The sequence below is a fragment of the Vulpes vulpes genome, chromosome 8 (assembly GCF_048418805.1).
Source record: "Vulpes vulpes isolate BD-2025 chromosome 8, VulVul3, whole genome shotgun sequence".
Taxonomy (NCBI): domain Eukaryota; kingdom Metazoa; phylum Chordata; class Mammalia; order Carnivora; family Canidae; genus Vulpes; species Vulpes vulpes.
The window spans coordinates 42,473,700-42,498,883 of record NC_132787.1 but is presented as its reverse complement, the minus strand read 5'-3'; the positions used below and the strand labels follow the sequence as shown (position 1 = coordinate 42,498,883).

Genomic DNA, 25,184 nt, shown 5'->3' with positions numbered 1-25,184 from the left:
TTACTCCTTTTCACCCTTCTCATCTTCCTTACAAGAGCCCCATGCTTGCTCTGAGTATTCCCACTCCAAATGACCACCTTTTGTTCCACACTCATTCACCTTTCCAACTACCCTGTGAAGCTAATTCTTTTAAAATATCACAAAATACTGGCACCAGTTAATCATCCTCAGGTTATATTTGTACTCTCAATTTCCAACAACAAACATTCTCTGTACCCCTTCAAATTGAAAATTGTTTTAAACGTTCATAGATTATGCCATGTTTATAAACCACCTCACTAGACAGAGGATTGAAAAATAGATTTCAGTTCAAGTACTGACTCTTACCCGTTAATAGTAACCAGTTTCTCAACCTTTAAAAAAAAAAAAAAAAAGATTTTATTTATTTATTCATGAGAGACACAGAGAAAGAGAGGCAGAGACACAGAAGGAGAGGCAGTCTCCTCGCTGGAAGCCCGATGTGGGACTCGATCCTGGGACTCCAGGATCACGCCCTGAGCCAAAGGCAGACACTCAACCGCTGAACCACCTAGGCATCCCAAGAGTTCCTCAATCTTAACCAAACACTGGAATTATCCAGGGAACTTTTAAAAATCTCCACATGGCGACCACACTTCAGCCCCAATTAAATCAGAAATTAAATTGGATGAGGAAGAGTAGGCATCTTTTTCTTTTTTTATAAGCTCCTCAGGTAATACTAGCACACAACCAAGATTGAAAACCACTGAGCTAAAAAAGATTAACAAGATAGATTTAGATGTTGTCGGCCATGGGTGGGCAATACTTTTACCATTACTACACTAGATGCACTTAGCCAAATACAGGAGACTCTTGAGAGAACAGTGACTTCAGAGGAGAGAAATCCCAAATTCCAACACTAATAAGAGTAATATGCAAGTATTTGTTTGTAGTTCTTTTTTGTCAAGAAATACCTTCTATTTGTTTAATCTATTTGTTTAATCTAGTTTTAAAGGCAAACACCATACATCCAAATATGAATAGAATTTTTACAGAACTAAACTAGTTCAGATTTAGACTTACAACTTTCTTCAGTGCCTACAATGATATCATTTATATCCACCAATAAAGAAGAGAGATACTGAGCAAGAAAGTTAAAATGAACAGATACTAGTGCCCACATGTACCACAAAGCATATTCACCTATATTTGAATATGCTTTCATATTTCAATACCATACACCACAAACAATTTCAATTGTTTTTGGAGTCTCTATGATATAAATCTCTTTCAAGATTATATTTACTATACTCAGTAAATTAAATCTATTCAGTATCTTGTACAGACAGCAATCGTATACACCATAAATCTTTGAGTATGTGAAATTCAGGTTTAAAAACCTATTTTTGTAATAAATATGCCACCAAAAAATATTTACTATGTATCATCAAGTAAAAAGCATATTCGAAAAAAAAGTAATCAAATTCACTTTACTGTTTTTTTCGACTTTACTCTTGGTATGACAAAGAAATAATGTTTAATTTTAGGAAGCTACAATTCTTCTAATAAATGAACACCTGGCAAAGAGAGTCGCAGTTGTATTAACTTCCTGCCACAAATGCCAGCAGCAAGTACATCCAATTTCAAATTCCTCTGAAGCCAATGAGTGGGCAGAAGACAATCACAGCCAAAATGGAGAACACATGGTACTCATTCTTTGAAAAAAATCAGTTGATTACAACCAGGAGGGGTAGCCATCTGTCACAAGAAAAAGAGGTGGCAGTAGCTGTCAAGGACTGTGAGGTGCCCCTTAACCCGGGCAGGTAAGACTTAGGTTTAAATTCCAGATAACTCTTATAATAAACACTTATTCAAACTTATTAGCGTCAAATTATGAATGGAATGGGTAAGAGGAAGGAAAACCACCAAAACTGTAATTCTTCCAACACTGACTCTTATCTCCCTACTACGAACAGCAACTACAGAGCAGGCAAAAACCACACATGGAAAAATTCACAAACAAGTCAACACCCGGACAAATTCAATTCCCTCTACAGAAAGCACTGGCTGTTTTATCTGCATTACATTTCCTGCCTATGCATTTACCTAAAATTAAAAAAAAAAAAAAAAAGAAAGAAAGAAAGAAAGCAACTTCCCAAATATGAAGGTAAAGTGAACCACAAGTCAAAAATCAACCTTTACTATGGCCCTACCCTTCACTAACACTCCTCCAACCACCCTAATCATTCCCAGCCCCTGCAAAACAATTTAATGCTACATTTTGAAGCTCAGTGGAGTAAATAATGTGAGCAAAGCATCCTTTTTAGTGACATTTATTTATGTAATATTTCAGCTTAAAAAAACACATACAGCACAGAAATTAATAGCTTAAAATAAACATAATGAAGAAGTATAAGCATTCTGTGTTGCCTGTTTTTAAGAAATCTCCACTGTCTTGTGAAGGTTAAGGCTTCTTCATACAAAGGCACATAGTTTAAATTATTTGCGGAGAGTTTTAGGTCCAACTAACCAGCCAGGAACTCCTTGCCACAGAAAGAAAATAGAGCAGTGAAAAAATTATTTCCAGCAATATTACATTCCTTTTGGGAAAGCACTCTATAATTCATGGATGAGTCATTGTGGAAATATAAATGTTAAATAATGGATATGACTGTAACTGAAAATTCTGAGAGCTAATTACACTATTCAAAGTTGCTGGTAACTCCTTCAGGAATATTAAGGCTACACTGGTAGTGATTAGTTATCCAAATGAAACTTATTATCCATTGTGACCCACTTTCCAGAAAAACTATATAGATCCCATGCTCCTGTTTTTCTTCTCAGAGCAGATTACAAGGTACATTGCATACTTCAAAAAATGTTATACAATATTATTTGTATTTATGAAATATTTGACTCAATTAACATCTTGTAGTGCATACCTATTATGTCAAGTAGCCTTGTCCATAAATTTATGCCTATTATCTCCTTTAATTTCATTTACTATCACAACCATAACAGCATCTTCCCAAATTGACAAGTGACAAAACTCACATGAAAGCTCTCTGCTCTTTATATACAAACATTGATTTTGTGCTGTCTGTGCTCACTTCGGCAGCACACACACTAAAGATTTTGTGCTGTCTACCTTAGAAAGAACATCAACAGTCAAGAATTTCTCATTCCCAGAAGTGCTAACTTGATTATATGAATCAGTAATTAGGGCATTATAATCAAGGTGAAGAGACTACTAGAGAACTCCATTAGAATAAGTGACAAAACTAAAATCAGATCATTTTTTTTAAGATTTTATTTATTTATTCATGGGGGCGAGGAGCAGAGACACAGGTAGAGGGAGAAACAGGCTCCACACAAGGAGCCTGATATGGGACTCAATCCTGGGACTCCAGGATCACGCCCTTAGCCAAAGGCAGACACTCAACCGCTGAGCCACCCAGGTAACTGCTGAGCCACCCAGGTGTTCCAAATCAGATCATTTTAGAAGGAATTTCCAAAGACCACCTTGTCCAACATTCTGGGTTTTATAGATGAAAAGCCTGGGTTCAAAGACTGAACAATGTGCTCATGATCACACACCTGTTACTGATTAGCAAGGCCAGGACCAAAACTCCCTTTTTAAAATTCAGTATCCACTAGGTCAGTGATTTCAAACTCATCAGACTCAAAACCACCCCTCCCCTTTTTATAACAAATATTTTGTAATGTGCCCTTTACTATTCTGAAATGAAGTTCACAGATAATAAGCCTACCCTCAGATGTAATCAAAAACCTACTGTAATGGCCTATTTTTTTAAAAAGAAGATTATGTAATAAAATGTGTGTTAATACGCTAAATATATATGTGTGTGCATGTGTAAATGCTGTGGCACAGCTACACCCAAAGACATATGCACTCCCAGATAGGGGCTGAATAAATGGGTTGCATCCAATAAGCAATGCTGCTATTAAAGTGACTTGGTAAGGTTCTAAACAAAATACAATCTTCCATCAATTTACACAGCACTCCCACTGCTACAAAATTCAGCATATATTGAAACCATTCAAAAAATGCTATTGTATTTATGCATATTTACATAGTTAGGATCTTATACACAGATATTTTACCTACACAAATTTCCAGCAAGACATGTAAAAATCATGGAACATGGGAGAACTTTTAAATACTCAGGGCCATCCTAAGCATCGCAAGGTAACTAGCAACCCTAAGCACTGTCTACCCGAAATCCAAAAAATACCTTCTGCCTCTAAGCTCTTCTAGCAATCAATATTGTTAGCACAACTTCCCAATAAATGAGAAACAATGCACTTCACCTTGAAAATTAGTACCTGTCATCAGAAATACCGAGAAAATCTGGAATTTATCTGCCATCATATACATAGATTTTCTTTTATTTGTTTCATCTGTTGAAAATGCTCTGCAGCGTGGATAACATGCTTTCATAGAGAACCAAGAAATGTACTCCAGGAAAGGAGAGAAAATGATGGAAATATCAGAGAGGGTGACAGAACATGAGAGACTCCTAACTCTGGGAAATGAACAAGGGATAGTGGAAAGAGAGGTGGGCGGGGGGAATGGGGTGACTGGGTGATGGGGGGGCATTTGACAGGATGAGCGCTGGGTGTTATATGTTGGCAAATCAAACTCCAATAAAAATATATATATAAAAAAAAGAAATGTACCCCAGGAAATTACAGGAAAAGACTAGAAGTACTCATTAAGGTACGCTTCTCTCCTAAAAATCTTGCACCTATTATTACATTCCTGTGTCCATTAAGAAGAGCTATGTGGCAAGAATAAGTTACTAATTATTCAGGTTATCAAATCTATGAAAGATAATCAAAATTAAGAATTTTTCTGAATATATTCTTCCAATATCTCAGATTTTCAGTCCTATATAACTGTCCCTTCACTTTGCTCCCAATAAGTTTATAATGTAAACACACATGATGCAACAATGTAAGAACATTTTTTAAATACCATACTTAAATATTTATCTGTGAACAGATAAAGCAGTTTTGCTTTCATTTTAATACGATTATCTCAGACCAACAACGGCAATGACACACACACACTTTTTTTCTTTTATTTTTTATTAAAGATTTTATTTATTCATTCATGAGAGACACAGAGAGAGAGAGAGGCAGAGACACAGGCAGAGGGAGAAGCAGGCTCCACGCAGAAAGCCTGATGCGGGACTCGATCCCGGGACTCCAAGATCACGCCGTGGGCCAAAGGCAGGCGCTAAACCACTGAGCCACCCAGGGATCCCCTCTTTCTCTTTTAAAAAGAAAGAGAGAGTAAGTAGAGAGAGGAGGAAAGAAAGAGGAGCCAAGAAACAGACTCTTTACAGAGAACTGATGGTTTACCAGAGGGAAGATGTGTGGGGGGGACAGGTGAACTAGGTGAAGAGGATAGAGTACATTTATCTTGACAAGCACTGAGTAATATGTGGAACTGTTGGTTCACTATATTGCACACCTGAAACTAATATAACATTGTATGTTAAATACACCAGAATTAAAATGTTTTAAAAATATATTTAACTGCATAAAAGTTACATAAAATTTTCCAGGAGACTGATTAATATGCATTGCCTGCCAATATTCTTAGTCTTTAAAACTGAGCTCTCTCTTTCAGAATTTTACCATGCTTTCTAATAGTTAAGCAATGATAATATAGATTCCTAATGTCAAGATATTCTAGATGATTTGCTCTCTTCTTTTTCAAGGCAATGAATTATAGTGCTCAAGCACTGCTAATGAGATAATTTGGAGGATTTGCCTATGGTTTTTGCCATACCCTGCCAGTCCCAGATTGCAATTCTCTGCTATTCCCAAATAAACCCTTCTTTTGCTGGTTTAAAAAAAAAAAAAAAAAAAAAGATAATTTTTAAAGCATACGATTCTTGAAAAATTTAAGTCCTCCTTCTTTTAGGCCTATGGATATGGTTATTTTAAACAGCTCCCAGAGAGTGGGAGAACAAAATTAAGTATTAGTGAGAACACAACAGCAATCAAAATAGATTATATCCTTTCTTTTTTTTAATTTCATCACAGTAAAAACTGAGTAATTGACGAGACAAAGTGGAATTCTTACTACAAAACACTCAATAAGAATACTAGTTAGACAACTATAACTACTGGCTATTTAAAAGCCTCCCAAGGAAACTCTAGGACAGAAATACATGCTATCAACAAACAAGAAAAAAAAGTACTGGTTCTTTTGGTCTTTTCACATTGTTGCTCTTGCTTTCACTGATGCCTTTTCTAAGAGTTATTATATATTTATAGGAGTCTAGTATCTCCATATCCATTTTGCCCTACAAAATAAGACTATGTTCAAAAAATCCAAGAGAATATGTATTCTTTGCACATATTCTCTAAATCACTAAAATTACTTTAATTTTAATGTTAATTCAGGAGTCCAAAAACTCAAGGATACAAGTTACTACCTTGTAACGTTTTCACATTGCTTTCAGCTTTATTTCTACTTAGGGCAGTTCACCAGAAAAATATAATGATTAAAAGAAGGTACTCAATATTTGTTATCAAAAATAAATAATAAATAATAAACATTAAAGCTAGTAATTAATAATAGATGAACCCTTTCATAGCTTGCCAGGAAAAGGGTGGCCTCTCTAATCAGTTATATCTGATATCTGATGCACAATCAAAAAACATTATCAATAGACCTCAAAGCAGGATTTTTAATTCAATGTGCATAGATAAACTCACTCCAAAACTTTAAAAAAAATACTTTTGGGGCACCTGGGTGGCTCAGTCGTTTGAGTGTCTGACTCTGGATTTCAGCTCAGGTTGTGACCTCAAGATCATGAGATCAAGTTCCGCCTTGGACTCCACGCTCACCATGGAGTCTGCTTGAGATTCTCCCTCTCTATAACTGCCCCTCTCTCCACTAGTGCTGCCTATAAATAAATAAATAAGATCTTAAAAAATAAAAGTACTGTTTTGGCCTTCTACAACAGTGAAGCTTTCTCCTTTTATTTAACATTGGGCTAAATTTTGGCCTATTAGGTTTAAGCCAGTGTTTTCCCATTACTGAAGAAATAATATACCCTCCTAAATCACGGTAAAGAAGCAAAAGCCGTGCTCGCTTCGGCAGCACATATACTAAAATTGGAACGATACAGAGAAGATTAGCATGGCCCCTGCGCAAGGATGACACGCAAATTCGTGAAGCGTTCCATATTTTAAAAAAAAAAAAAAAAAAAAAGAAGCAAAAGCCTTGTTGATGTCAAAGACCATAACATCTTATTATAATACCGAATAGACAGGAGAAGAGGAACATTAGCTAAAGAATAATCTAGTTAAGACCCTTAGTGACAACGTCTTATCAGAGTCAAAAGATCCTAAGGATTTTGGACTGTTAGTCCCTTCTGCCTGGAATATATTACCCTAGTCACATCACTCAGGTCTCTGCTCAAGCAACATTTTCAAAGAGGCATAAAACACTTTTGCTGCATATTGAAATACAATGATTATCTCAATGATTATCTCATTTTAATTTAAAAGATTGAACTGATAACCTATGATTACTCAAATTCGTGTATAACTATATTTTTCTCAAAAATTAACAAAACATGTTACTTCAAAAACCATAACAGACAATACTTCCTGCCAATGATAAAACTTGTATTTTCAAGGAAAAAAAAATCAGAATTTTGGAAAATCTGTATCTCCCATCTGGTGAGCTTGATAGCCTACCAAAACTTAAAAGACTTTTCTGATGAGCTATGAATTAATATTAATGAATGCAAATTTTAAAAATTTGTCTAATGAAATACGGCAACATTTGGAAGATATGCATACTTCAACCAACCAAAATACTTTCCAAAAGACCAATACACAATGTTACAAACGTTGGAGAAAGCATATGTATTCATGTACATCCTCTACATGTAAAAGCTCTGCTCAAAGTACAAGACAGACCATTTTAATGTAAAAAATTATGGAAAACTCATTGGTAATATTTCAGATTCCACAGTGAATTTACCATTTGCTAATGAAAATGTTCTAAAACTATTATGGTTATGATTGCACACCTCAGTAAATTTACCAAAAAAAAACAAATCATTGAACTGTATGTACAGTTCATCAATGAGTCTTATAGCATACAAAACATACCTCAATGAAATGTCAAAAATCTGGGTGTGGTTTCAAAATATATCCATGATTGATTATCTAAAGAGGCTTTTAAAACACTCCTGCTTTGGGGATCCCTGGGTGGCTCAGTGGTTTAGCACCTACCTTGGGCCCAGGGCATGATGCTGGAGTCCCGGGATCAAGTCCCACATCGGGCTCCCTTCATGGAGCTTGCTTCTCCCTTTGCCTATGTCTCTGCCTCTCTCTCTCTCTCATGAATAAATAAATAAAATCTTAAAAAAAAAAACCAAAACTTAAAAAAAAAAAAAACCACTCCTGCTTTTTGCAACCACATATTTACTTGAGGCCTGATTTTCTTCAAATATTTCATCCAAAACAAAAAACTGCAACAGATCATTGAAAGCAGCAATTATGACAATCAGCTGTCTTCTATTAAGCCAGACATGAGACTTAAAACTATTTTCCATGTAAAATGTTATTTTTGTTAATATTTAATGGGTTTATTATTAAATATATTAATAAATTGTTTTAAATTTCTATTTTAGCCTCTAATATAACAAATATTGAAGCCCACATAAACAAAAGCTGCTTTGGGATCAACAATTTTTACAAGTGTACAACATCCTAAGGCAAAAAAAACTGAGAATTGCTGCTAAAGGTAATCACACAAGTGCCTGAGGGCTCACCAAAGACTAGAAGAGTTATCCCAGGGTGTTTTCAAAGTAAAATAGGCCTCTGAGTATCACAATCCCTGGAAGTATATAAGCCACCACACTGTTAAAGGATGGTACTGTATGCCATCGAAGTTGAACTATTTCTCACCTTCTCAGCCCACAAGGTCTCCACAGATGAAATGAAGCTACAGAGGTATCACTTCAACCCACTATTCTCTTTTTTTTTTTTTTAATATTTTATTTATTTATTCATGAGAGACACAGAGTGAGAGAGAGAGAGAGGCAGAGACACAGGCAGAGGGAGAAGCAGGCTCCATGCATGGAGCCTGATGTGGGAACTTGATCCCGGGACTCCAGGATCACACCCTGGACCAAAGGCAGGCGCCAAACCACTGAGCCACCCAGGGATCTCCCCACTATTCTCCATCAATTGTCAAAATGTAACAGAATTTACCATGAGCTTACCAGATAGGAAAGACTGCCAGAACAAAGAGAAAGGGATGTAGTTCCAATAAGCATTATTGATAATAATATGAAAAAAATTAAAGGAACAGATCTGTGTTAAAAACTCCCACACTCCAGGAAGAAAAACTAGTATTTTCAGAGATACATATGGCAACAGAGAAAAAGAAAAATACAGCTCAAAAAAGCACTTCTAATCTTGTCCATAAGGAAGAACAGAACATTTTTAATACAAAGCTAATCATTTCCTTACTGAAAGCCCATTTTCTGCAATGTGTTTTTGACAAATTCACTCCAAATTCATCATGCAAAGGTACATGATGATCTTCAATGAACTTGTTAACTAAAATAAAACAAAAGACATCTATTACCAAAGTTCGTTCATCACAAAAATATAAACATTACCCCTTTTTAATGAATAGTGACTTTCAGGAATTGAGAGACTCAAGCTGTCTGCCTTCAAAGATGTATACCACAACAGCAGCTCAGCGGTTTAGCACCTGCCTTTTGCTCAGAACATGATCCTGGAGTCCTGGGATCGAGTCCTACATCGGGCTTCCTGCATGGAGCCTGCTTCTCCCTCTGCCTATGTCTCTGCCTCTCTCTCTCTCTCTCTCTGTCTCTCATGAATAAATAAATAAGATCTTTAAAAAAAAAAAGATATACACCACAACAAAGACGGCTAAAACACAAAAACAGGTGAGAAAATACACACAAAACATGTACCATTTAATGGCTTCTCTCTCCTTCTCCAGTCCTTACTCCCATAAGCAGAGACATGTAGGTGGGATACTGAACTAACTAGACCTGTGAATTTACCAACGTTAACAAGCATACATCTATGTGCATGTTACCTAAGGTCACAATCATTAGTCTCTTATTTCCAATACGTATGCATTCTAGTTCCGCTTCCACTCTCCATCAATGACCAAAACATTTCCCCTATCTCATTACCATGGTTCATCACAGTATTCTCTCTTGATATCATAGTCTATATTCAAATATTTCTTTGAAAATATCTCATGATTGTGCACCGTCCTCTTCGTTCCTATTACCCACATTAATCCAAGCCTTCTTCTTCCAATTGACACAAAGTCAATTGCTTTCTCCCCTTCCTTGCTCAACCCATTCTGCTGAGAGCAATAAAAGCTGTTCCTAAATAGTATTTTTTATTATGTCATTCATTTCCTTGTTCAAGAAATCCCTAGAGCAACTTCCTACTATTCAAATTCTTCTTCAAATAAATTCCAGACTAAGAAATAAAAAATTATCTTAAAGGATGAACTGAATTATATCTAGATAAAGCTGTCAAGAAGATAGAGAGGAAGCAAGGGAGGGCAGGGAAAAAGGGAGTGGAGGGGGGGGGGACAACTCCCCAAATGGTTCTCTACAAAAGTTCCACTTTATTCCACACCATTTCCAACATTCTGAAAAGCTAAAAGATTTAGAACACCCATACCAGAGGCATTCTGGCCTCCCCGTAACCAATTCTAGCGATGATCAAGCATTACTTTCTGGAACTGACTCTTTCATCAAATGGATATAGCTTTGTTAGAAAATACAGTATATTTCCTCCACGGAGCCAAAATCCGTAACCCTATTTTCTGCACTCATTTTTCTAGCATTGGCCTTTCCCCCAAAAAAATAATGAAAAAGAAAAAAAAAAAAACTTCCTTCTATATGGCTGCCCATCAAATACAGAGTATAACTAAAATGTCACAAGTCTCCTCTTCTTTAGTTCCCTCAACCACTCCTTATGAAGCATGGTTTCTAGCCACCACCTCCCTCCCTGGGCACCCATAATATGATGTCAAGTTCTAGGAGTATATGATTTTAAAAAGTGAAATGCAACTCTGTCCTCCCTTAATAGAACTAAAAACTAAGTTCATTTTCTGGTTTCCTTGCACAATAAAATAAAAACTGGGTTTCCCAACTCATATTTAAGCTACTATCTGCAAAGCTGCTGTAAATTAGCAAATCTCTAAAAACTATTCTGTCACTGAGATGAAATCACACACTAGACTACAGTGTGAAATGCAAGAAGGGAGAGTAGAGGGAAGAAGCTGCAATCCCCTGGCAAATCCTTATTTCCTCACAAATAAGCCCTGTCAGATATTTGCACATTTTTTATTAGATTCAATGAATAATTTTTCATAGCATTCCACTACATTCCAACTGAAGCAAATTTACCAACTCTACAAGCAGCCAATTTCTCATACCCACCTACGTTACCTCTGTATGTGACAAAGTCCAATGGATAGGTAGCTTAAATTTGTAGAAGACAAACATGAACAAATTTCCTTCTCAAAATGATTGTTAACTCACCAAAAGGAACATATCTATTTTAGATCTGACTTTATATTTCTCAGGACATTCTGCACAGTTCCTTTAACACATCCCATTTCTGAAACACCTAAAAAGATCACATCTATCTGTAAAATAAATTAGAATATTGATTTATCTACCATACTCTGCTTTATTATTCATAATCTATTTCTATGTTAAAGCAGAATTATCAAAAAGAAAAGTTATAACAGTCCAAGACACAGATTCCAGATTTTAATATCAGACTTAAATAACAGTAAAACAATTAGCAACCTCATGATAAAGCTTACTTAAATTCAAAGAATGATAGCTTTCACCATATGACAAATGAAGGTACAACCTAAACTGTAAAAATGTTAATAGCCACCAGTGTCCTAACAGAACAAATGACAAAGATTTTTATAAATTTATCTTTTTTGTATTTCTGAACTTGGAAATTCTCTTGATCCCTAAACAAAATCAAAATTCAAAAATCAAAATCCTGAATAAGGGGATCCCTAGATGGCTCAGCGGTTTAGCGCCTGCCTTCGGCTCAGGGTGTGATCCTGGAGTCCTGGGATGGAGTCCCACATCGGGCTCTCTGCATGAAGCCTGCTTCTCCCTCCGACTGTGTCTCTGCCTCTCTCTCTGTGTGTGTCTTTCATGAATAAATAAATAAAATCTTAAAAAAAAAAATGCTCCAAAATCCTAAATAAAATCAGACTCTAAAAACAAAAAAATACACAAAACATTAAACTCACTTGCCACACTATAATACTGGATTTTGACCACACAAAATCCCAATGAAAGTGCTTTAGAACTGTTATTATTTATTTTTTTTTTAATTTTTTATTTATTTATTTATTTATTTATTATAGTCACAGAGAGAGAGAGAGAGGCAGAGACACAGGCAGAGGGAGAAGCAGGCTCCATGCACCGGGAGCCTGACGTGGGATTCGATCCCGGGTCTCCAGGATCGCGCCCTGGGCCAAAGGCAGGCGCCAAACCGCTGCGCCACCCAGGGATCCCAGAACTGTTATTATTTAAATTAAGGTTCCAACTAAACTCAACATATAAAAATATAACAAGGCATATATCAAAAAAAAAAAAGTATGACAGTATCCTGTTAAGCGTTGGTTAGAATAAAATAAAACAGAAATCATTCAAAGCCATAGCTTTGCAATTCAAACAAGCTCACAGCTGGACTTGTATTCTTACCAAACCGTACACTAAAAACCTTCCTCATTTTCAATTTAAGAAGAGAAAAAGAAAAGGTCTTTCCTGTTAAAACATGTATCGCTCCATATCTCCAACCATTAGTATTTGAAAGTTCAATAACAAAAAGTGTTGAGACATAAAAACAGCTGGGAATTTATTTTAGAAACAATTTTTTTAAAGGACTCTATATAATGAACCATACACACTGGCAATTCTAAGAAAATGTGTTTTTACATTTGATATGATTCTAGAACAGACCTCTGTGGCCCAATCAGATCAAACATTTAGAATGCATCTAAATCCCCAGTCTCAAACTGGAATGGGGAAATCTATTTAATTACTGTAAATCCTATTAAACCAATCTTCTTTGTAAAGTGGAAAATGTCTGACCTCTGAGGGCTCTGGAGGGTATAATGAATGCAGAGTTTAATTAGGGCCCACTGTTGGCTCACTATAATCTATTAATTAGCATTCTCAGTCCTCTCAGTATCTCACTGCAGTGTCTCACTTTACTTTAAAATTGCACCCTATGCTTTTTGGACCAAAGTTACACAATTTTAGGATTGTGTGGTAATTATAGTGGGTGCAGGAAGAATATATTCCTGCCAGCACTAGTGCTTAATTAGGGCAAGGGGCGGAATCTAGATAAGGCTGTGTTCACCCTCCTTCAGTGCATATGGGTTTTTTTTGGCATCATACGCCTGTGGACTATTTCACTTCCACTGGACTTCAGCGCTGACTCCTCACCTCACTCTTTACAGAAGATTCAAATACTTTGCTTTTAAATGTAGTTTGATAATTACAAAGGATATTGTCATTGCTTTTTATCCTTTCGCAATATAGGCATAATTAGCTGCCTCAATTATTTGAAAATAAAGACATATATCAGTAATTTTTTCCTTGTTAAAATGGACATTTCCAAGTTGCTTGATAATAAAAATCATCTTTAGTGAAAGGCATATTTTCAGCATCATCAGAAAGGTATACTAGAGGCCAGCTAATTCAGTGTAAATCTAGTAGTCTCAATTCAACTTTTACCAAAATCCACTTTAAATTATATATACGCTTATATTTATACATATTACATTTATACACACACAAATGTAGTGTCAATATACTCTTGAAAGGTAGAAACTTTAAAGGGAATTGTTTACTCATGTGTAATCTTGACACAATATATTTATCACAAAAAGTTATAGCTCAGCCATTGATTTTTATTAATAATTTGAGACTGAATAATATTTAAGTAAGACATACTATGTTAATGCCTGTCTAAATACATATACAAAGTACCTCATATTTGAGCACTGAAATACCATCAATATGTACTCTAATTTATCAATCTGATTTTTACAAATTAAAAAACCTAATATCGGGCAGCCTGGGTGGCTCAGCAGTTTAGCGCCGCCTTCAGCCCAGTGATCCTGGGGTCCTGGGATCGAGTCCCACATCAGGCTCCCTGCATGTAACCTGCTTTTCCCTCTGCCTGTGTCTCTGCCTCTCTCTGTGTCTCTCATGAATAAATAAATAAAATCTTTAAATAAATAAATAACCTAATATCCTTGAAATACAGATACATAATGATTTTTTTTAAGATTTTATTTATTTATTTACTTACTTGCTCACTTATTTATGAGAAACAGAAAGAGAGAGAGGGCAGAGACACAGGCAGAAGGATAAGCAGACTCACTGTGGGGAGCCTGATGCAAACCTCGATCCCAGGACCCCAGGATCATGACCTGAACCAACGGCAGATGCTCAACCACTGAGCCACCCAGGTGCCCCCAGATACAATTTTTAAGACATTATGCTACATTGATACCTTACCACAAGACTAAATAAAGCAAATTCTTTTTTTCTGTCTTGAAATTTACAATTCAACACCAATTGTAAAAACTTTCAGAATGTATCTAGGAATGATAAACTTTTGGTGTTGTACTTCACCTTCTGAGAACAAAAATGTGAACTGAGGAAAACACATTCCCTCCCCCCCCCCCCATGTCATATGTCATCTGAATATTTTATCTATACATCCATGATTCTCAAGGTGAGGAGATACCAAAATCACCAGGATGGGCTTTTTTGTTTAAACATATCTAAGATTTTAAACACTTTTTCCTAAACATACATTCCTTCTACCAAGGGTCACTGTCACAGTTAACAATCATTATGCACAGGAGTCTGTCACTATCCTGAAGTGCAGTAGGCAGAAAAAAGGTTAAGAAGCACTGAGCCAACCGTGCTTTGTTTGTTTTCCCTTCTGTCACAACTGAGCTCAAATCATCATCATGAATTCCCTACGGCAGATGAGCAATACACTAGTTTAAGAATTAGATGTACCACATTCTAAAGATCCCAAAATTGGCTTATCTCAGAACTACCAGGGAAGCTGGACTCCATCTCCAAACATTTATAAAGCGAGACCTGGAAATCTATATTTTAAATAAATGTATCAGAACCAACATTTAGGAACCTCGTCCTTACTTTTAAGATCTAACACTTGGGGTCTATTTTAGTTTTTCTCTTTCTTTTCACATTTTTGTTTTTAAAGTCTTAAAGATTAAATCCCAAAAACTTCCTAAGGAATACCTTTTAAAGGACATTTCTTCTTTTTTAATCTCTAAGAGACTTAGAGATTTAACTATACTAATAAGACATTCCAAGTCTGTGTAATAACAGATTATATTTAATTGCTGGTTAAAAAGTAAATGCAAAGTAGTATGAGGCTATAATATATCTGAGAAGAGAAAATTATCATAATTTCTAATTATTTTGAAATCTCTGATTCAAAAGAATTAAACGTTTAGGCATTTTTTTAAAGATTTATTTATTTGAGAGAGAGGAGGTGCAGAGGGAGAGGGAGAGACAATCTTAAGCAGACTCTGCACTGAGTGTGGAGCCCCATGCTAGACCTGATCCCACAACCCTTAGATCATAGCCTGAGCTGAAACCAAGAGTTGGATCCTTAACCAACTAAGCCACCCAGGTGCTCCAATATTTAGTTTTTAATTCATATTGTACTATCAAGTAAATTTGAAGATTTTTAACTCTGTGATGTTAAATTAAGTAGTACAGAGAATAGTAAATAGGCATTAAAATAATGATTCAGACATAGGGCTTTAATATACAGCAGATGTGTTGGCTACAAAAGATAATAAAAATAAAAGATCACAATACCTATAATATTCCTTTGTATAAATTATATCTGTGTGTATGCACAGAGATGTTCATTAGGGAGAAACAACAAAATGTTAACCATGGAATAGCAAAGTTACCATATATGGGAGGATCTAGAGCAAATTTTGATTTCATATCTATGTTTTTCAGTATTATTTTTATGATCAGAGAAAAGAAGCTATTTTTACTACTAGAAAATTAAGTCTGGGGCTTTAACATACAAAACAATATAACTAGCAATCTTCTTCAAGTAACCAAAACAGTAGACATGAATGCCTGAATTAAGTGTTAGTTAATAGAATGGTAAAACAATCAACAAATCTTAGATTTACTTCGTCAAAGACATCACTTCTAACTCCTTTCTTAGCATTATTCAAGAATCCTAAAGAAATCCAAGTAAGTTTATTACTTTCTTCATAATTTTTATTAACCAAACTCCAAAACAAAGTATAATATTAATAAGGTAGTTACTTTAAAATTTTTCTTTAAGAGTAGAATTTTTTAAGGAGGCAAATAATTCAAACTCGTAAATTTAAGAAAAGTTGTAAAAGTCTCAAATAAAAAGTATGATTAAGATTTTAGTTGCTGGGGTGCCTGGGTTCTCAGTTGGTTTAGCATCTGCCTTCAGCTCAGGTCATGATCCCAGGGTCCTGGGATCCAGCTGCATTTGGCTCCCTGCTCATTGGGAAGTCTGTTTCTCCCTCTCCCTCTGCCCCTCCCCTCTGTTCATGCTTGCTATCTCTCTCAAATAAATAAATAAAATCTTTAAAAATGTATTTTTTAATTGCTGGAAGCATGAATAGGATTTGTTCACATCTCTGGAGTCATGTTACTCAATGTGACATGACAGTGGCCAAAAACATCAACTATAACTTGGGAGAGGAAAAAAAAAATGTCTCATATATCTAATAAAATAGCATTTAGCTCTCAAACTGCAAAGCCCTAAGTATAATGCCTAGTTACTTCATTTATTTTCTAGAAGCAATCTACCAAATTGCCTTTCTTCCACCGTAAGTTAGTATGTGCTACCAAAGTAAGCACCATGGTAAATCTTACTCCTATCCCTCACACTTAAGATATGTAGCCTGAGTAATTCCGTTAAAGCATCTTAGAGCACATGGCAAAATTATACTCTCTCTCGAGAACTGGAGAAAGGTAATACAGGCTTAAAGAAAAGACAGGAAGAGAAAGAGAAGCAGGGAAATGCAAGCAGGAAAGCAAGCAAGAACAGCGAGCAAAGAGACATGGCAACCAGAAAAAAACTACAGCACCGGGCAAAAAAGGTTAAGAAAAGGACAGAAAATAGATAAATAGGAAAAAGATAAATGAACCAAGAAGAAGAAAACCTAAGGAAGAAAAGAAAGAGAATAGCTCGTTTCATTCACACACACGATTTCAGTCAAAAAAAAGGTAAGCATACATATAACACTAACCTGGTTTTCCTCCTGCACCACTCTATACTGTTCCTTCCAAATAGTGATTTTGGAAGCTTCATCTTTTCTCAGGGCTCGTTCTTTCTTCAGCTCTGGGCTCCAGAAAGTCTTGATGCTATTCATTGAAGAACTTAATTTGCTCTCCTTTACTTCCACATCCTTCCGCAAGAGATCATTTTCTCTTAACACTTCTTTCAGCTGTGTCTGCAGATCCATGATTGTATTATCTCTTGCCTGACGAAGAGAGTGAGGAACAGTGGATGCCATACTCACAGGAGGGAGGTGATGCTCTCCAAATGCTATGGTGTCACTAGCTACCCCACTGCTAGCTATATTGGGGCTACTGCCCATAGCAGTCATCCTGACACCATACGGCAGACGTCCCCCAGAACGCCCAAGCGTCATGGTGCTTTTAGGGGTTTCTGAACCCACATTTTCATGGTCACTTAGGTACATAGGTCCAGATGTAGCATAAGCAGCATTTAAGGATTGGATATTCTCCATTGAAAGGGTTTTTCCACCGCCACCTCCAACACTGCTTCCAGAACTCCCTCCTGTACTATTGGTTCGACGATGACCCAAGCGAGGGGAACGAGGAAGCCTAGGTGAACGCCCAGGGCTCTGGTTGCTTGGTTCCACCTTCCCAACTGAGCGAGCACTTCCATACATGGTTGCAAGATGAACTTCAGTGCCAAGAAAGGTGTAAAGCAGAAAGCAAAGTATGAAATTCCGTGAGGTTTCTCAATGGCTGTAAGTCTGCTAAGGCTACTCAGAAATAACAGGTCTCCAGCTGTTCAGTCTTGAAGAAATGCCTAACACCATATCTGTAATGAAAAGATCACACATTAAATCCTCCCTCTCAGAAAATTTTTCATTATCCTCACATAAGAAAGATCTCCCTGTCATCTATTTATTCATGCATTCAAAATTTGTCTACAGCACATTTCACTTTAAACATCATTTTAACAGTATTTTGCATGTCTCAAAACTAAATACTGAAACCATGCCACACAAATGGAAAAAAGAAATAAGAGGTACAAAGACTAACAATAAAAGGATAAAACTCTATGTTTGAACCTAAGATTTTCTAACTAGAAAACCCAGGATCACTCACAGTTATTAAAATAACAGGATTCTACAAATCGGTTAGATATAAAATAAATATATAAATATCAGTATCTTCCTATACATTAGTAACACAATTAGAAAATACAATTTTTTACTCACAAATAGCACAAAATCATAAAAACACTTTAAGTACAAATCTAACAAAAAGGTGCAAGCATGAAATACTTCATATCCTAAAGAAAATCCCTACAGGATTCTCCAAATAATCCAACAAGCTGACCCTAAAATTCAAATTGAAGAGTTAAGGTATAAGAATAACGTAAACAATTTGTAACACAAGAACAAAGGAGAAAGCTGTTCCCTAAATACCAAGATAAGTTACAGGTCCATGATTCCGCCTCACTTTCAATGCCAAAATCAAAAGAGCTATACGTTTTGTTTCTTCTTAACTCATTTAACAGCAAAACCTGACCTGATCTGGTATGAGGTCATTTATTATTTATAGGTATTATTCACACACTTACTGAGAAAACAATGTATATGATTACAGGATACTGCATAATGTCCACTGGGTATCACGAGGGAAAAAATCTGGACTTCAAGCCAAATAAGACCCCGCAGAATTTCTCATAAGAACTCAGAGCTTTGGGGAGCCCGGGTGGCTCAGCGGTTTAGCGCCGCCTTCAGCCCAGGGTGTGATCCTGGAGACCTGGGATAGAGTCCCACGTCAGGCTCCCTGCATGGAGCCTGCTTCTCCCTCTGCCTGTGTCTCTGCCTCTCTTTCTCTCTGTGTCTCTCATGAATTAATAAAATCTTTAAAAAAAAAAAAAAAACTCAGAGCCTATTAAAACCACAGTATTTAAAATTGTATAGTACTGGCACAGGAACATAGTCTAAAGTGTATATGTAAGTTAGTATATGCTATAAGTAACATTTCAAAAGAATGAGGAAAAGACAAATCATTTCAATAAATGAGGTTTGAACAACTGGTGCTCTTGGAAAAATAAATTACATCCCTACTTCACACAGTACACAAAAATAAATTCTATGTACATTAAAGATACAAACTTAGTTGTTTTTTTCTTTGAGAGTGTGTGTATGCATATGCTTATGTGAACAGGGGGTGTGGGTAGGGGAAAGAGAAAGAGAAGACCAAGCAGCCTCCGTTCCCAGCATGGAGCCCAACCTTGACCTGAGATGAAATCAAGAGTTGGATGCTTGACTCACTGAGCCATCTAGGTGCCCCAAAGATACAAATTTTAAAACTATCAAAAGTACTAGAAGAAAACTTAGGAGAATACCCTTCTACCCTTGTGAACTTGAGTTAAGGTAGGATCTCTTACAGTAAGAAACAAAAAGCAAAACCATAAAGAAACACAATGTATTTAAATATGCTAAAATGGCATATTAAGTATTACATCAAAAAATACTATAAGCAAAATTAAAAGAAAAACCAAAAACTAGGTGATATATATCTAACATAGATATATAGATATATACAACCTGTATAAAGAATTCCTACACGGAAATGCCAAATTTCAAAGAGCAATGGTATAGGCGGAAGGGAGCTTGTATTGTAAGGGGAAGTTGGGGGCAAAAAATCTAAAGTGAACTTTAGGTTCACTTTACATTCATAAAGCTTGAATTTTATTTATTTATTTATTTATTTATTTATTTATTTATTTATTTATTTATTTTTAAAGATTTTACTTATTTATTCATGAGAAACACAGAGAAAGAGAGAGGCAGAGACACAGGCAGAGGGAGAAGCAAGCTCCACGTAGGAAGCCTGACATGGGACTCAATCCCGGGTCTCCAGGATCAGGCCCTGGACTGAAGGAGACGCTAAACTGCTGAGCCACGCAGGCTGCCTAAACTTGAATTTTTTAAAAGCAAAGTATGTTCATATTCCACAAGCATAATAAAAACCAATTTTAAAAACATTTATCACAACTATCTACTTTCAATTCTCTCAAAAAATAAATCAACTAGATCTCCATGGTACTCCAATACAGTACCAAAAGAACTGGCTCAGGTCAAGTAACGGGGATCAGCACATTAAATAATATTTTCCAAAAATCCACTGTTATGTAGAAGTCTTAAGTGTTTCTTCACCAGGGCACCTAGGTGGCTCAGCTGGTTAAGCATCCGACTCTTGATTTCCGCCCTTGATTTCTCCTTGGGTCATGATCTCAGGGTCATAAGATCATCATCATTATCTGTTCCTCCCTCAGCAGAGAGTCTGCTTGTCCTTCTTCCCTCCCCTTCTTGCCCGCCCCCCAAGAGTCTGCTTGTCCCTCTCTCTCCCCTTCTTGCCCCTCCAAGAGTCTGCTTGTCCCTCTCCCTCCCCTTCTTGCCCCCCCCCCATTCACATGCACACTTTGTCTCTAAATTTTTTTAAATGTTTCTTCACTGAAAACACTACCCAAGGGAACCCTGGGTGGCGCAGTGGTTTAACGCCTGCCTTTGGCCCAGGGCATGATCCTGGAGACCTGGGATCGAATCCCACGTCGGGCTCCCAATGCATGGAGCCTGCTTCTCCCTCTGCCTATGTCTCTGCCTCTCTCTCTCTGTGTCTCTCTCTCTCTCTGTGACTCATAAATAATTTTTTTTCAAATTTAAAAATTTTTAAAAATATATTAAAAAAAAAAAACACTACCCAAGTAACTCACATAGTCAAAATTAGGAATTTAAAGAATCCATATACTTCACTCAAACTCAAAGAGGTTATTTTTCAGAAATATAAATTCACTGGCAGTCTCACCTTAACATTAGTAAAGCCCTAGGGTAATAGCAAGAAGAACAGAAAGTACATAGAGCCTGAATCTTTAAGGTTCCATCTCAGAAACAGCAATAGTTGGACGCCTGGGTGGCTCAGGGGTTGACGATGTGCCTTCAGCTTAGGTCATGATCCTCCCTACAGGGAGCCTGCTTCTCCCTCTGCCTATGTCTCTGCCTCTTTCTCTGTGTCTCTCATGAATAAATAAATAAAGAAATCCTTTAAAAAAGAAATAGCAATAGTACATCAAGTTCAGAAATTACAATACTCTACTAGTAATGTTTGGAAATTCCTCTCTGGGAATAACCTAGATTAAGAAGTAAAAATTTCTTGGGATGCCTGGGTGGCTCAGTGGTAGAGCATCTATCTGCCTTCAGCTCAGGGCATGGTCCCAAGGTCCTGCATCAGGTTCCCCACGGGGAGCCTGCTTCTCCCTCTGCCTATGTCTCTGCTTCTCTCTGGGTTTCTCATGATTAAAATTAAAAAAAAAAAAAAAGTAAAAATTCCATGTTTTGTTTTGTTTTTTAGGTAAACTCTATGCCTAACATGTGGCTTGAACTCACAACCCAAGATCAAAATTCACATGCTCTACCAAGTGAGCCAGCCAGCACCCTTCCTTTTCATGATTAATCTGGACTGTGAGGTAGGTGACAATAACCTACATATTGCTGTTTGAATGAATTCTATTTCAAGATCAAAGAGGGATGCAAAGTTTTTCTCTTTTTAAGTAAGATGAATTGCTTAAAATAAGAGCCATTCATTATCCAGAATCCCTTGAACGATAACAAAAGCTAACATTTAGTATTTACCATATGTCAGGCATTGTGCTAAAAACTTTATAAGATCTAATATATTTTTTAAGATTTTATTTATTCATTCATAAGAGACACAGAGAGAGGGGCAAAGACATAGCCATAAGGAAAAGCATGCTCCCCACAGGGAACCCCATGCGAGACTCAATCCCAGGACCCCAAAATCAACACCCGAGCCAAAGGCAGACACTCAACCATAAGCCACCCAAGTGCCCCTCTAATGTAATATTTAAAAGCCTCCCATAACATAGGTACTGTCATTGTCTCCATTTTAGAGATGATGAAAGTAAGGCTTATAGGTGTTAAGTGACATCTGAAGTCACATACCCATTAAGTGGTAGGGTCAAGATTTGAATTAGGGCACCTAATTCCACAGCTCTGGAGGCTCTTAACTACTGTGCTTTAACCACAATCATCTGCTGAGAACGTCTCAACTCGCCATAGGGTATTAAAGGCTGCCACAGTTTTAAGGCAGTGTGTGCTGCTAATCTAGTACTTAGGCCTTCCAGATATAAAGCTTAAATAATCACATTTACCTTTCTATTAAGGAGAAAGTCTTTTTTAAAAGATGATGGGCAAAAGAACAAAGTAAGTCAGACTAACAAAATAAGGAGTAAGTCAAGAGTCTCAAGAATCATGCCATGAGAACAATACCCTGCCACATTCAAGAAAAAAATTCTCAACTGTGCTTTTGTGCAGAATTCTATTTTCTTGTAGTCAAGTAACTAAATCACACTGAATAGGCTAAGATACAATAACAAAAATTCCAATCAAGTTTTCAACATTAGCAGGTGCACTCTAATGTTCAAGTCACTTTCATATCCAAAATGGCACTGGCATGTGGAGTCTTTATTATTATGAGAACTATATTCATTTACACAACAAAAGAAAAAAAATTACTAGCTCTGAATTCTTCACACTAGCTTTTTAATCTCAGGAGCTTCAGGAAAGATAGTGTTCCAAAAAAAAAAAATCTTTTAAAAATATTCCAGGGCAGCCTGAGTGGCTCAGCCGTTTGGCCCCGCCTTCCGCTCAGGGCCAAATCCTGGAGACCGGGGATCGAGTCCCACGTCAGACTCCCTGCATGGAGCCTGCTTCTCCCTCTGCCTGTGTCTCTGCCTCTCTCTCTCTCTCTCTCTCTCTCTCTCTCATGAATGAATAAATAAATAGAATCTTTAAAAATAAATAAATATTCCAGATATACAACCACAAAATATTAATTCTTGCCCTTTAAACAACTGACAAAAAAGAACATGCAGTATGATTCCATGTATGTAAAATTCTAGAACTTATTATGACAGGAATCAGTGTGCCTGGGGATGGGGTTGGGAAAGGCATGATCAAAAAGGAGGAGGAAACTTTCTCGGGGTGATGCAAATGTTCATTATCTTGACTGGGGTAATGGTTTCATGGGTGTATACATGTCAAAATTCATCAAATTATATATTTTTTAAGTTTTTTATTTTTAAAGAAATCTCTACACCTAACATGGGGCTCAAACTTACAACTACGATATCAAGAACCACATGCTTTACTTACTGAGTGAGCCAGGCTCCCCTCATCAAACTATATACTTTAAATACATTCGGTTTATTGTACATTAATTATACTACAAAAGTCTGGGGAAAAAATTTCACACTCCAAACTGCCTTGTCCTTGATTAATCCAAAAGAAACACCTTCACTGATTATACAACTGGAATACTAATTGCCCGTGAAAAAAATCATACAGCTATACAGTTTGAGCCCATAATATTACTCCCAGGGTCCTTCAGTTAGCTTCCTATTTAAATTTTGTAACTCCCTATCTACTTAATCTGTTGTGGTTACTTCAAATCTTCCCCCTCTGCCTATCAGACAGAATACATGAGTCTCTCCTGGGTCAGAGACAAAAAACTTTATTACTCACAGGACAGCAGAGAATATGTGCATCATGTCTGCATTGGGTCCTTGTTACCCTCAAGTCCCACAGGTGACAAGAGGGGTCCAGATAGATACTACACATGCAGCGGGTCTGCATCGCAGCTGAGGATAGTGAGTTTAGGGAATCCACCACTTTTATAACAAGCAGTAAGCCTGCTCTGTCCCAATGGGAAACATTACCTCAAGATGGCTTGCTGCAAACACAATCCTGAGAAATGGCCCAGGTTAAAAGTACTCAGGGCCTTGAATTCTTAGCATACCCAGCAAGCCTTGCAGCAAAGAAAAAACCCATGGATGACTCACCCTCCTGACAAGTATTTGTGGTAGTTTTTAAGGTATCTCCATAAATTCTTTGATACTGCTCCCTTCAAGAGGGAAAGCAAAATTCCTCTTTCTCTGAATGTGAACTGGACTTAGTGATTTGCTTCTGATGATGCATCACTTCCAAGACAACTCGTAAAGGACAATGGGCCTTCTGTCTTGGTCACTCTCTTGGATCTCTCATTTTGTGAGGAGCTAGTTACCATCTGTAAGCATATTCAGCTACCCTACAAGAGAGCCATACAGTGAGAATTTGAAGCCTCCTGCCAACAGTCACGTGAGATAGCTTCAAAAAAGATCTTCCAAACCCAATCAAGCCTTCAGATGACTGCAACCTCATGAAATACCTTGAGCCAGAAACCTGAGTCAGCTGTGCTCCGCATAACAGAAAGATGTTTGTTTTTTTAATTTAGTTTTTTTTTTTACTTTTAATACCACAAGAAACTAATACAGTTTTCCTGAAATCTTTGCTTCAGAGGGGGCATATACCCACACATGTACATACTGTATCACATTTAAAAACGTGTTTCTTTTTGCAGGTTCTAAAAAATTCAACACCAATGCCAAAATGATCTTCTAATAGAGAGTCAGGAACCCCCAAGACTCTAAGATCCTTTCAGGAGGTCTGTGAGAGCAAAACTATTTTCATAGTACAATGATATCATTTGCCTTTTCCACTGTACACTCTTACAAATGTATAGTAGTGTCTTCCAGAAGCCACATAATATGTAGCATATCCCACTGACAACTAATGGAATTATGCTCAGGTACTCTTACGCTTTAAATTTTTCAGTTTTACTTTTTTCAGTTTTACTTTCCAAAATAGTAAACAGTAATAGATATAACCTACATAAACAAAAGCTATTTATAGTCCTCACTGATATTCAAAAGCATATAGGGATGGTGGAACA

At 36.7% G+C, this 25,184-nt stretch overlaps 1 protein-coding gene and 1 non-coding gene across 17 annotated transcripts in view; one reads left to right on the top strand and one right to left on the bottom strand.

Annotated features, from left to right (window-relative positions):
• ERC1 (ELKS/RAB6-interacting/CAST family member 1) overlaps positions 1–25,184 on the bottom strand; it is a 537,425-nt gene that overhangs the window by 480,477 nt on the left and 31,764 nt on the right. For all 16 annotated transcript variants that reach the window (XR_012003004.1, XR_012003002.1, XR_012003003.1 and 13 more), the window contains exon 2: positions 17,372–18,195. Coding sequence is in view for 10 of the 16 variants with exons in the window: in XM_025995462.2 (XP_025851247.1) it covers positions 17,372–18,040 (669 nt within the window). In the remaining 6 variants the exon portion in view is untranslated. The remainder of the gene's footprint in view (positions 1–17,371; positions 18,196–25,184) is intronic.
• LOC112917618 (U6 spliceosomal RNA) lies at positions 7,087–7,193 on the top strand. Its single transcript, XR_003234484.1, has one exon. It is a non-coding gene; the product is annotated as a U6 spliceosomal RNA (small nuclear RNA).